Genomic DNA, 12,072 nt, shown 5'->3' on the forward strand with positions numbered 1-12,072 from the left:
TTTTGATGTTGAAATGTTTGTAACAGTGGAGTTGTATGTTGCATGAGTAAAGTAACAGTATTTTCATACTCGATTTCATTTTAGTTATAAAGGTGTGTGATGAAAAAATAATTCGTAATTTTTCACTCTAGAAGTAAAATTTTGGCTTGTGTTTAATGAAGGTTATAATGGATATACAAATGAAATAGAAATATGAATGTTTTGTTACCTAACACTACGGTATTTGACGTTATGTTTGGCAAAGTTTCGTCTTTCTTGTTTTGATTTTGAAGTGATGGCGCCATTTTTAAACGAACTATGCGTAAAGGGAACAGTGAGACATGCCATTGAAGGGTACACTGAGACGTCTCACTGTTCCCATTTACCAATGATTTGCAAAAATAAACTGTAATTATATTACATTTACCGGTAACTAACATTAAAAATGAACATACTAGTAACCAATTTAGGAACTATAGCTTAAAATAATGGATACATTACATTTTAATGGTTTCTTAAATAAATTATTCACAAAATTTAAGAAAATATTAAAAAATAATAAAGGATTAAATTAAATTATTATAAGCTTTGTTGTCACTAAAAATTCATTTTATTTTTTCGCAAAAGTTTGACAAGTCACGGAAAATTCACTTTTCCAAATGTTCCAGATGTTCCGATGGTTTCGAAGTCAGACATCAAAATGATTCTAAATAAGCCTACAGAACATGGCATGATAAAGAGACAGCAAGCTTTCTTTTCTTTTGAAATAAATGTAAATCATTTCAATGTTTGTTAATAGACACTGTGGTGTCTCACTGTACCCTCCTGAATGGGAACAGTGAGACATTTGCATTTTTTTGACAAAGACGCATTGTATATTATGTCCTTTATCTATTAACATTTTTGTTTATGTATTATTGTACTCTATGTTTTAATGTATATTTCTATTGCATTTGATTTTAAAAATACTTGAAATTTCACTTGCATACATATGTCTTAATATTTTGTGTCTCACTGTACCCACTACTCCCCTACTTGCAGGCATGGTTCAGAAGGTTGGAAAAGTGTATAAAGGTTGAGTGGGAATACTTCGAGAAGCTGTAACGGTAAATTTTAAAATATAATTAACATCCGAACTGTACCTGGAAACTTTCTGAGTAACATTCGTCCACGAGCCATTCAACTCATGGAGTATCCTGCTTTCAAATTTACTCACAAAATGTTTTTTCACTGAAAGAAGGTACATAAATGTTCGTTTGTGTAACTATTTTATGTTCAGGAGACATTCCAGTATAAGACAAAACATTGTAAAATGTTATGCAAATCTGGCTTTCAGGTATAGCTCCCTGTGAAGCAGACTTGAATAATTTCAAGGGAAAAATTGTTCCAGGGCCAGGTAGGTGCGTTAACAGAAAACCACAATTAAAGTCACACAGAGTTTGTGTGCACTCAAAGTTGGCCTTCTGGCATCTTGCCAGCCCACTTGAAGTATGTGGATATAGAGAGAAAAATTGAGATGGTGTAGGGTACAGTTCCTGGGTAGCTCAGTTGGTAGAGCATTGGCGTGTTCAACCAAAGGTCCCGGGATCGATACCCAGCCCCGGAACAATTTTTCCCTTGAAATTATTTAATTGTAAAATGCTGTTTATCAAATAATGAAATACTTACTTACTTACTGGCTTTTAAGGAACCCGGAGGTTCATTGCCGCCCTCACATAAGCCCGCCATTGGTCCCTATCCTGAGCAAGATTAATCCAGTCTCTATCATCATATCCCACCTCCCTCAAATACATTTTAATATTATCTTCCCATCTATGTCTCGGCCTCCCAATTAACACTCTATATGCATTTCTGGATTCACCCATGTGTGCTACATGTCCTGCCCGTCTCAAACATCTGGATTTAATGTTCCTAATTATGTCAGGTGAAGAATACAATGTGTGCAGTTCTGTGTTGTGTAACTTTCTCCATTCTCCTGTAACTTCATCCCTCTTAACCCCAAATATTTTCCTAAGAACCTTATTCTCAAACACCCTTAATCTCTGTTCCTCTCTCAAAGTGAGAGTCCAAGTTTCACAACCATACAGAACAACCGGTAATATAACTGTTTTATAAATTCTAATTTTCAGATTTTTTGACAGCAGACTAGATGACAAAAGCTTCTCAACCGAATAATAACAGGCATTTCCCGTATTTATTCTGCGTTTAATTTCCTCCCGAGTGTCATTTATATTTGTTACTGTTGCTCCAAGATATTTAAATTTTTCCACCTCTTCGAAGTATAAATCTCCAACTTTTATAGTTCCATTTCGTACAATATTCTAATCACGAGACATAATCATATACTTAGTCTTTTCGGGATTTACTTCCAACCTTATTGCTTTACTTCCTTCAAGTAGAATTTCTGCGTTTTCCCTAATTGTTTGTGTATTTTCTCCTAACATATTCACGTCATCCGCATAGACAAGCAGCTGATGTAACCCGTTCAATTCCAAACCCTCTGTGTTATCCTGAACTTTCCTAATGGCATATTCTAGAGCGAAGTTAAAAAGTAAAGGTGATAGTGCATCTCCCTGCTTTAGCCTGCAGTGAATTGGGAAAGCATCAGATAGAAACTGGCCTATACAGACTCTGCTGTAAGTTTCACTAAGACACATGTTAATTAATCGAACTAGTTTCTGGGGAATACCAAATTCAATAAGAATAAAATAATGAAATACCTACGTAAATATTTATATAAATATATTCATTTTATGCTAGATTGTAACAATTGTTTTAAAGAGCTCAATGAAAGAATTCATTGGGTTGTAACATATAAAATCATTTAAAAATTCACGTAACACTGATTATGTACATATATAAACACAACATATTCAATAAAATCTATTTCAAAGTATTTAAGAAGTTTATGCCTGATCAGTTGTCAATTGCAATAAATGTAATGCCACAATATATTAGAAACATTTTGTTAAAACTTGGCAATATATTACTACGGACAGAAACGTAATAAAAAAAACAGTGATTTAAAAAATATCCACATTTCATTTGAGCATGTTGTTCTAATCTTCGATAAACTATCGCAAATCTGTTTGTTTGCAGGCTCAGAATTTAAATAGTATATTTTGAGCAAAATAATACACACATAAATGGCTGACATCTACACTTTTACGCATTACTGAAATATCTTCAAAAGGTAAACAAATCCACTTGCATCGATTGTGGCAAAGGCTGTAAAATTCCTGGAAGCAGAGATATTTTTTGCTTCCCGTCCTACTAGTTTCACACAACCCAGTAATTCTGGCTTCCCTTTGTGCCCTACTTTCCCTAACCATTCATCTGTCAAATGTTCCGTTCCGACAGAACCATTGAGTGCACTGAAACCAACAGGTTTAACTGCTAATTTTGGAGAATCTCCACTTCTTCTTCTTCTACGTTGTTGTCCGCTGCTCATCCTCCGACGCTGACCACAGGATGTCTTCAACTGATTAACATCCCACCACCCTATTTGATCACCAACACTTAAAAGTATTAATGGAGGTTGTGAAATATTAAGTGATCCATCAGCTTTTGCAGGAGGTGAGAACAGTAAGTTTCGTACTGAAGTTTTATGAAGTTTCAGAGTACCCAGTACTACTGCATTATTTACGTCCCATATCTGAAACAGAAATAAAAATAAAAATTACATCAGGTAAGAACTTAGATTATATAAAAAATTTGGATACACAAGAACATAAAATGTGGCTATTCCCATTTGTACCCCCATTAACCCAGATATGCCTACTGTCCTATTAAAAGGACAGTTGTCAATGTTTCAAATTATCCTCTCTACAGTCAACGCATTTACTTTTTCACAGGTGTCACTATTACTGGTCTTAATTAGAGGCTTGCTAGGTGTGGTAAGACTGGTAATGAGAGTTCTGGTCACCGTTGAGTTTGAGATGTGGACGTGAGAGTTGTTCGTTTATTTCAGCTATGGCATCCGAGACGCAAATCAGATAAGAATGTTAAATATTTTTACAGTTCGGAATTATTTTACAAATTGTTGTAGATCAAATGACTCCTAATAAACATAAATATAACGTGAAACCACAATGTGTTCGAAATATCTATTCGTTGCGACATGACAATGACGAAAACTTATGTGTCCTTTTAAAAGGACAGTAGGCATATCCCCATATATTTTGAAATTGTTTCGCTTTTTCAATTTTAGTGGATTTTCCCTGCATGAAATGCTATCTACGTTTGAAAATTATGCTACGGGCGAAATTTCATCTCAAATACAGACATATCACTATAATGCAGCCTACAAATGCCACACAGAGTTCGTGTGCACTCAAAATTGAGTTTCTGGCGTCTTGTCAGCCCACTGAGGTGTGTGGATATGAATGGAAAAGTTGAGACAGTGTCGGGTGTAGTTGCTGGGTAGCTAGTCGGCAGAGCGTTGGTGCGCTAAGCCAAAGGTCCCGGGACTGATACCCGACTCCGGAACAATTTTTCCTTGGAAATTATTCAAGTCTGCCTCACAGGGAGATATACCTGAAAGCCAGATTTTCACAGCAAGATCTGTTTGCAAGTGGAGGACTGGTGACGTTCTGGGGGGAGGTATTGAACGGACATAAGTTTCTATTGTTTTTCATTTAATATTTTTGTAAAAGGTCTTATTTTCTATCTAAATTGTCATTGTCATAACAATATAGATTTTGGAAAATGAACTGAAACCTGTCTTTCGACATTGCCACAGCAATTGCTTCATTATATGTATCATCACTTCTTCCCCAATATAACCTCCTCCCCGAAACTTCAACATTCTTTTCGCCTATTACTTATTTTTACATATCAACAGCAATACGGTACTATTCAATGACAAAAGCATTCCAGAGTTAAAACGAATTTAGCCACAGTGCATCATTCTTCAGAATAATATTAGTAGTAATAATAAAGAAATTGTAATAAAATAACAACGTAATAATTTGTTAATAATAATAATAATAATAATAATAATAATAATAATAATAATAATAATAATAATAATAATAATAATAATAATTTTAAATTACAACAATTACATTGTTTCCTTTCATGTAAGCATAGTATACAATTATTCCTCAAAATGTATGCTCATATGCCTACTGTCCTTTTAAAAGGACACCTGTTTCTAGCTCAACCAGTTATAACTAGGATGTTTCGACACCATACAAATACTTCAGTTATATACTGCATTAAATGTGATTTGAAAAATACACAAAAATTGCAAAAAAAATATTTCAGGCATATCTGGGTTAAATATGAATACTATGTTCATGTTTCAAAAGAAAATGACATTAAAAAGCTAAGATTACTTACGATAATGTTGCCATTAGCTTGACCCAAAGCCAGTAACTGTGCATCGTGAGATAATTTACAACTGCAGAGAGAATCATCTAGAAAGACTGTGTTATTATTTTGAATTTTAACACGTTGTGGTTGTGATAATATCGAGAAATGCACTAAAAGAAAACTTCCACTGTCGTCACACAGAACTAATAAATCTTCATTCTGTGATAAATCTGCCATGTTAACTTTAGCTTTCACATGGCGTCCTATCACTACATCCAGAAGTTCACCAGTTGCAGTCTCCCACACCTGAAATTGCAAAATGAATACCAGTTAATAAATAAAAAATAATATATAAAAAAATTAAAGACAAAAAAAAATCATTTCCCCAAAACAGCGGAACAACACAATTGCCTTCAATACAATAATGACGCAGGTAACATGAAGAATGTGTCATCATTCGGGACAATATTATGCAAGGCAAAATGTTTATTGTTTTTCCATTATCAAGAGTGCCTCCAGATATGGAAGGTAGCTGTGAATATATTGAATAAGCAGTCGCGGACAGCCGATGAGGGATGGTCCTCCAGCTTGGGGGTTGGGCGAAGGGCTAACAACCCATCACCGTAAAAAACAGCTTGTTACGAAACCTAACAATAAGCCTCAGAATGGGACTGATTCTCTGGTACGACCACAGCAAAGGAATAAGGTTTTGAGATTTGGTACTTGGAATGTTACAAGTCTATATAGAATAGGAGGGGTAACATTAGTAGCAAAAGAACTAGCTAGATATGGAATAGACTTTGTGGGACTACAGGAGGTTAGGTAGATGGGAACAGTATAACACAAATAGGAGATTATTTGTTTTGTTCTGGGGAAGGAAACGATAATCACCAATTAGGAACAGGATTCTCTATTCATAAAAGAATAAAATCAGCAGTAAAAAAGGTCGAATTTATCAGTGATAGTACTTATTTAGTACTTAAGGGTAGATAGTGCGATATCGTAGTTATAAATGCTCATGCTCCTACAGAAGAGAAAGACGACCATATAAAGCAGGCATGTCAAAAATCAGACACTGAAAGTGCAGTGTATGTGCGCGGAACGCCGGTCTGTGCAGATTGCGTCATTCACGTGTTGCTCTTACCAGTTCTTAGCCGGAGGGATGTACAAGAATCTATTCTGCGCTTCTAGTGTTCAATTAAATTGACATTTGGACGTTATAAACATACTTAGCAGAAGGAAAAAACACAATTATTGTCAGTGTCTATATTTGACAATAATTGTAACACAAGAAACAATAGACTTACTCAGTTACAATTCACAATGCAGTCGTTTGTAAAGAATAATTTATTTACATGATTTGTAGGCCTATACAGTATTTGAAGAAAATATAAATATTGCAGTAATTTCGAAACAACAAAAAACGAACACACTATTTCATTTTACGTAGTAGGTACTGATTACTTCAGAGTAATACTCTTTCATTGTTCCTCAAGCATTATTGAGACCATTGGTGCACAAATGCTAAGAAAGAAAATATTTTACTCTCACTTATATGCAATAGGACATTGTGAGGCTTTTACACTGGAATCATTTCCTTGCTGTATATTAATATAAATTCACATTATTATTAATAAATTGGATAAATTAAGCTTGAATTTAAATTTATATATAGTTTATTTGGAAAACGTTGAGAGCAAGTATTAGCAAGTTGGCAGCGTTACTGAATTGAGTTAAAAGAGTACTTCACAAGCTGTGAAGCCAGGACATTTTCTTTATGTCAGGTTTAAAGATTTATTAACGCAAGTATATTTAGATAATATAGTAACGTGAGGTGGAAAATTCGTCATTATGTATTATTTTTCCAGAAAATGTTTCCGCCTTACAAATAGTTGCTTTCTTCCTTCCCTTACAACCTCAAAAACCTCATATGTATTACTCACTATATTCTCATCACTTATCAGCTTATCAAATAAAAGTTGTAAGTCGTCTAACCATTGATGGCTGTGTTAGTACAGACTCCAAAACAACATCATTGTCATGTTTGTCTTGCCATGAGAGTTCTAATTAAGAAATAAGAGCAGGCGAATATCACATTTTGAGAACTTTACTAATATGATTTAAATTCTCATATCACTATTAGGTCCACATGATATGATGAAAGCCTTTCATTTTAAAATAATTACTGTTGGCTGAGGAAAACATCATAACAGTTATGTAATATGGTTCGTGATTTCTCTTCCTCGTTATATCTGTGGACTCCTCACTTTATTTTTCATAACACATTCACAATCACACCTCAATGAGTACCCGTACTGATCTGTGTTACTGAAACAAAAGCTGATCTGCTACTATAGGTACTGTACAGCCCTGTTGCATTCCACTCCAAGCCGATTCACTCCCTCCAGGTAGGGGAATAGGAACTGCACATCGCACAGAGACAAGTGCACAATGTGCGCGACTGCACAATGTGCAGGGTTTTGACATACCTGATATAAAGGATAGCTTCTATGAGGAATTGGAACAGACTTTTGATCAGTTACCTAGATATCACATGAAAATTTTATTTGGGGATTTCAATGCTAAAGTAGGACGGGAGGATATTTTTAAACCGACTATTGGAAAAGAGAGCCTACACATAACTAGTAATGACAACGGAGTTAGGTTAGTCAATGTGGGGCTAAGAGGGATAAAGTTACAGGAGAATGGAGGAGGTCACACAACACAGAACTGCACGCATTGTATTCTTCACCTGACATAATTAGGAACATTAAATCCAGACGTTTGAGATGGGCAGGGCATGTAGCACGTATGGGCGAATCCAGAAATGCATACAGAGTGTTAGTTGGGAGGCCAGAGGGAAAAAGACCTTTAGGGAGGCCGAGACGTAGATGGGAAGATAATATTAAAATGGATTTGAGGGAGGTGGGATATGATGATAGAGAATGGATTAACCTTGCTCAGGATAGGGACCAATGGCAGGCTTATGTGAGGGTGGCAATGAACCTCCGGGTTCCTTAAAAGATAGTAAGTACAATAGAAATGTATTCACCCACCTTAACACTCCCATCTCGTGCACAGGATAATAGCTTCTGATGCATGCTCATGAGAAAGCACTGCACAACTTTAGCAGTTTGTCCAGCACATGTAACAACTGTACCTTTTTCATCAGGATTTCCTTTCCATATCTGAAAAAAAAGGGGAAACTTAATTAATGAAAACTAAAATAATGGCTTTTTAGGTAACAGTCAAATAAAAATAATTTCTAATTTGAGAAAAACAGAACAAGTAAATAAATTTAAATATTTCGTATGGGAAATCAAATATTGATCATCAGTCTTCTACATTATGTTTAGTGATACCTACTATCATATATGTATAAAGTGAACAAACTGAAAGTGAATATCAAATAAGTCGAGATCAACTGAGAAGAGCTAATGCCTTAGTTGTCCAAGGGAAATATCCATGCAGTAACAAAAACTTGTGATGAACACTTGTAACACATTTTAATTCTGCAACCATACAACACAGTGTTCTGCTAATTGTTATCATTTCAAACAAGAACAACAATGGTTTTCTAGCAATTATCAGTTACTTTATGTGCTACAATGTTAAGTCTAAAATCTCAGATCCTGTTGCAATTTTACTATCAGTTAAATTTCTCTATACAATACATATGGAAAACACATTTAACCAATGTTGCTTCGCAGTGTCTACCACGATTAAATCTCTTGAAGATCATGGCTGATAGGAAATGGGGATCAGATATCACGACAATGCGTCTGTTTTATCATGCTTATATACGATCAAAATTGACCTGTGGATGTGAAAAATGGGAAGGAGCATTAGCAACTCATCTACAAAAAATTTCTGTTCTTCAAAACTCAGCCTTAAGATTATGCCTAGGAGTACCAAAAACCACGTCAACGGTTTCCCTAGAAATTGAATGTAATATTCAACCACTCAGACACTATATATTACAAAAGGATCTAAAAATACATTTAAAATTGCAAGCCTCATCCAGATCTCAGATGTTTTTCAAACTGTCAGATGATATCCTGTGTAATTTCTATAAAATAAAAAAGAAGAAATACCAGTCTATATCACAGACACACTCATTGCTAAAACTCCAGTTGTGAACGAAATTCCTCCATGGAAATGGGTGATTCCAGAACATAGCATACAAATTCCAGGAAATCATTCCAAAAATGACCCTCCAAACATTCTTAAGTTAGATGCCATGGAACTACTCTGCAGCACATATAAGGATCACCTTCAAATTTATAAAGATGGATCTCTAAATCCTAATAATGGGACATCAGGAGCAGGGTATTATATTCCAAAATATCAAGAAAGTTATTTCATACCATGTTCAGCCTCCTCCAGTCTTGACACTGAATTGCTGCTATTGATGCTGCTCTTCAGTGTGTTACTCAAATTTCTGAAAAATCTATTTGCATAGTTACCGACTCCAAGGGGACTATATTTAATATAATTAAATATGTACCAAACCTATATGCACATAGAATTATTCCAATTCAGAAACAACTAAGTAAACTAAAAGAACTCCAAAAGGAAATAACATTTCAATGGATACCTAGTCATTGTGGTATACCTGGAAACGAAAAAGTCGATAATATTGCAAAACAGGCAACATATTTGCAACCAAGATCTCTTGAAGTGATATCTCTATCCAGTGCTTTTGCTTCAGTAAAGTCTCATTTTACAAACCTATGGATCAACAATTGGCTCTCTTCTGACAAAGGAAAAATTTTACAGTTGTACAAAAGAAACCAAATGACATGGAAATGTACAAAAACTTGCCCAGACATGTTCAAACATTTTTAACAAGAGCCAGAACAGGTCACATTGTCACTCAATTGTACCTACACCGATTTCACATTTCTGATAATCCTACTTGTCTGTGGTGTAATAATCATGATGAAGATCTGGAACACATTCTTCTATACTGTCCATCCATAAACCACAAAAGAAGTAAATTATAATCATCAGTACCAGTTGCAGAAGACACAGCCCTGCAGTATATATTGACTACACCCCAACTCTGGCTACTAGCAACAGGCATCTATAATGAACAGTCTAAAATCTCAGATCCTGTTGTAATTTTACTATCAGTTAAATTTCTCTATACAATGCATATTTTTCCAGACATATTTTATTTCATACATTTCTTGGATAATAAATTAAATTGATCTAAAACAAAAGACAGCCTAGTCTGAAAAAATTGAACAAATAAAATATAACGGGCTGAAGGGACAGAGATATTGGTATACCTATAACAAGATGGAAAGACGATCTCTCTTGAAAAAGGTCTTGGGGTCAAATCTTTTGATGGATGACAAGGATTTTTTTAGCACAGAGAACAGTGGTTTTATAATGCATATGTTAAGAATATTGGAAACTGTAATTTCAATTGTTAATTTACTGGTTATCCACTCTAAATTATTTGTGCACGACATCAGTATTAGAGATCATGAAAATGATGACATTGAAACCATCAGGAAAAAGCAATCCTTCACATCATATGTTTACCAAAATTGTTAGATACAAAAGGAACATACCAAACTATTACTGGAAAAGTAAAAGATCAAATTTTAATTACTACCTAAAAGAAAATGCACATACAAAATTAAATTTCAAAGAATTTGTGAAACAACACAAAGCATACTGAAAGAAAATTATATTAAGTACACATTTACGGGTATAATTCTACAAGATGATGGTAGTCTGTGTTAAATTATGCAAGTAAAAATTTAACGTTAAATGCAAAATATAAAAGGAAAATGGAGTAATCAAACAGAAAAGTCTCTTCTATCATAGGTGTCCACAAAAATATTATCCTGGTGATATCTCTTACTAAGAAGTGAGACTGAGTCAGAGAATTTTTTCTTTATTCATCTAAAGTCACAAACAAAATTATCTTTCACATTAAATAAATCTGCTACATGGGGGTCGAAGGCTTTACCTCCTCATCTGGCAGAAGCCATTAAATTCTTTCCACTTAAAATATACCATACTCGGCTAAGAATAAATTTGCGTATCTCGGATCCATAGACAAATATGGCACGCACTCGATCAATGAGATGACTAGATGGACAACATTGGAAGGATTAAGTACGGTAATATACACTTATAAACGCTCAAATATACAAACATGCCAGAGGAAGATGCAAAGAAAAATACTGGGCATCACGCTACGAGACAGAATGACTAACGAAACACTACAAAGACTGACGAACACTACTGACGCAGCAGAACGAGCCACGGCAACGAAGTGGACCTGAGGGGGACATGTGGCGAGACTACATCAAACAAGATGGACCCATGCAGTCACGATGTGGGACCCCTACGTCGGAAAGAGAGGACAGGGAAGACCACGGCTCAGATGGTCGGACATGTTTACCAAAGAGGCGGGGAAACAATGGTCGAGGACAGCAAAGAACAGAGTTTTGTGGAAAGAACTAGGGAAGGTCATTGTAAATAGATAACGTAACCAGTGTTAAGATATTGTAAATAGTAAAGTCAGTTTTAGTGAAAGTAAGAGATAAGTTTTGTAAATAGTAAAGTCAGTGTTGAGAAAGTGTCAGGTAAATAGTGTAAATAGCAATCAGTGTTTGTCAAAGAACTTGTACTTGCTATTTGGGAAAAGGAAATTGTACCAGAACAATGGAAGGAGTCCATAATTGTACCTATTTTTAAAAAGGGGGACAAAACCAACTGTGGTAACTTTCGAGGAATATCACTTTTGTTGACGTC

The 12,072-nt window shown here is 34.9% G+C and overlaps 1 protein-coding gene across 2 annotated transcripts in view; it reads right to left on the reverse strand.

Annotated features, from left to right (window-relative positions):
* Positions 1-2,849: 2,849 nt before the first annotated feature.
* The window catches only part of LOC138709594 (apoptotic protease-activating factor 1-like), a 67,041-nt gene continuing 57,818 nt past the window's right edge, over positions 2,850-12,072 (reverse strand). For both annotated transcript variants that reach the window (XM_069840482.1, XM_069840481.1), the window contains exons 19-21: positions 8,352-8,483; positions 5,323-5,601; positions 2,850-3,634 (exon numbers count right to left, since the gene is read on the reverse strand). In XM_069840482.1, coding sequence (XP_069696583.1) covers positions 3,152-3,634; positions 5,323-5,601; positions 8,352-8,483 — 894 coding nt within the window. In that variant the 3' untranslated portion in view covers positions 2,850-3,151. The remainder of the gene's footprint in view (positions 3,635-5,322; positions 5,602-8,351; positions 8,484-12,072) is intronic.

This window comes from Periplaneta americana, chromosome 11 (genome assembly GCF_040183065.1).
Source record: "Periplaneta americana isolate PAMFEO1 chromosome 11, P.americana_PAMFEO1_priV1, whole genome shotgun sequence".
Lineage (NCBI taxonomy): Eukaryota > Metazoa > Arthropoda > Insecta > Blattodea > Blattidae > Periplaneta > Periplaneta americana.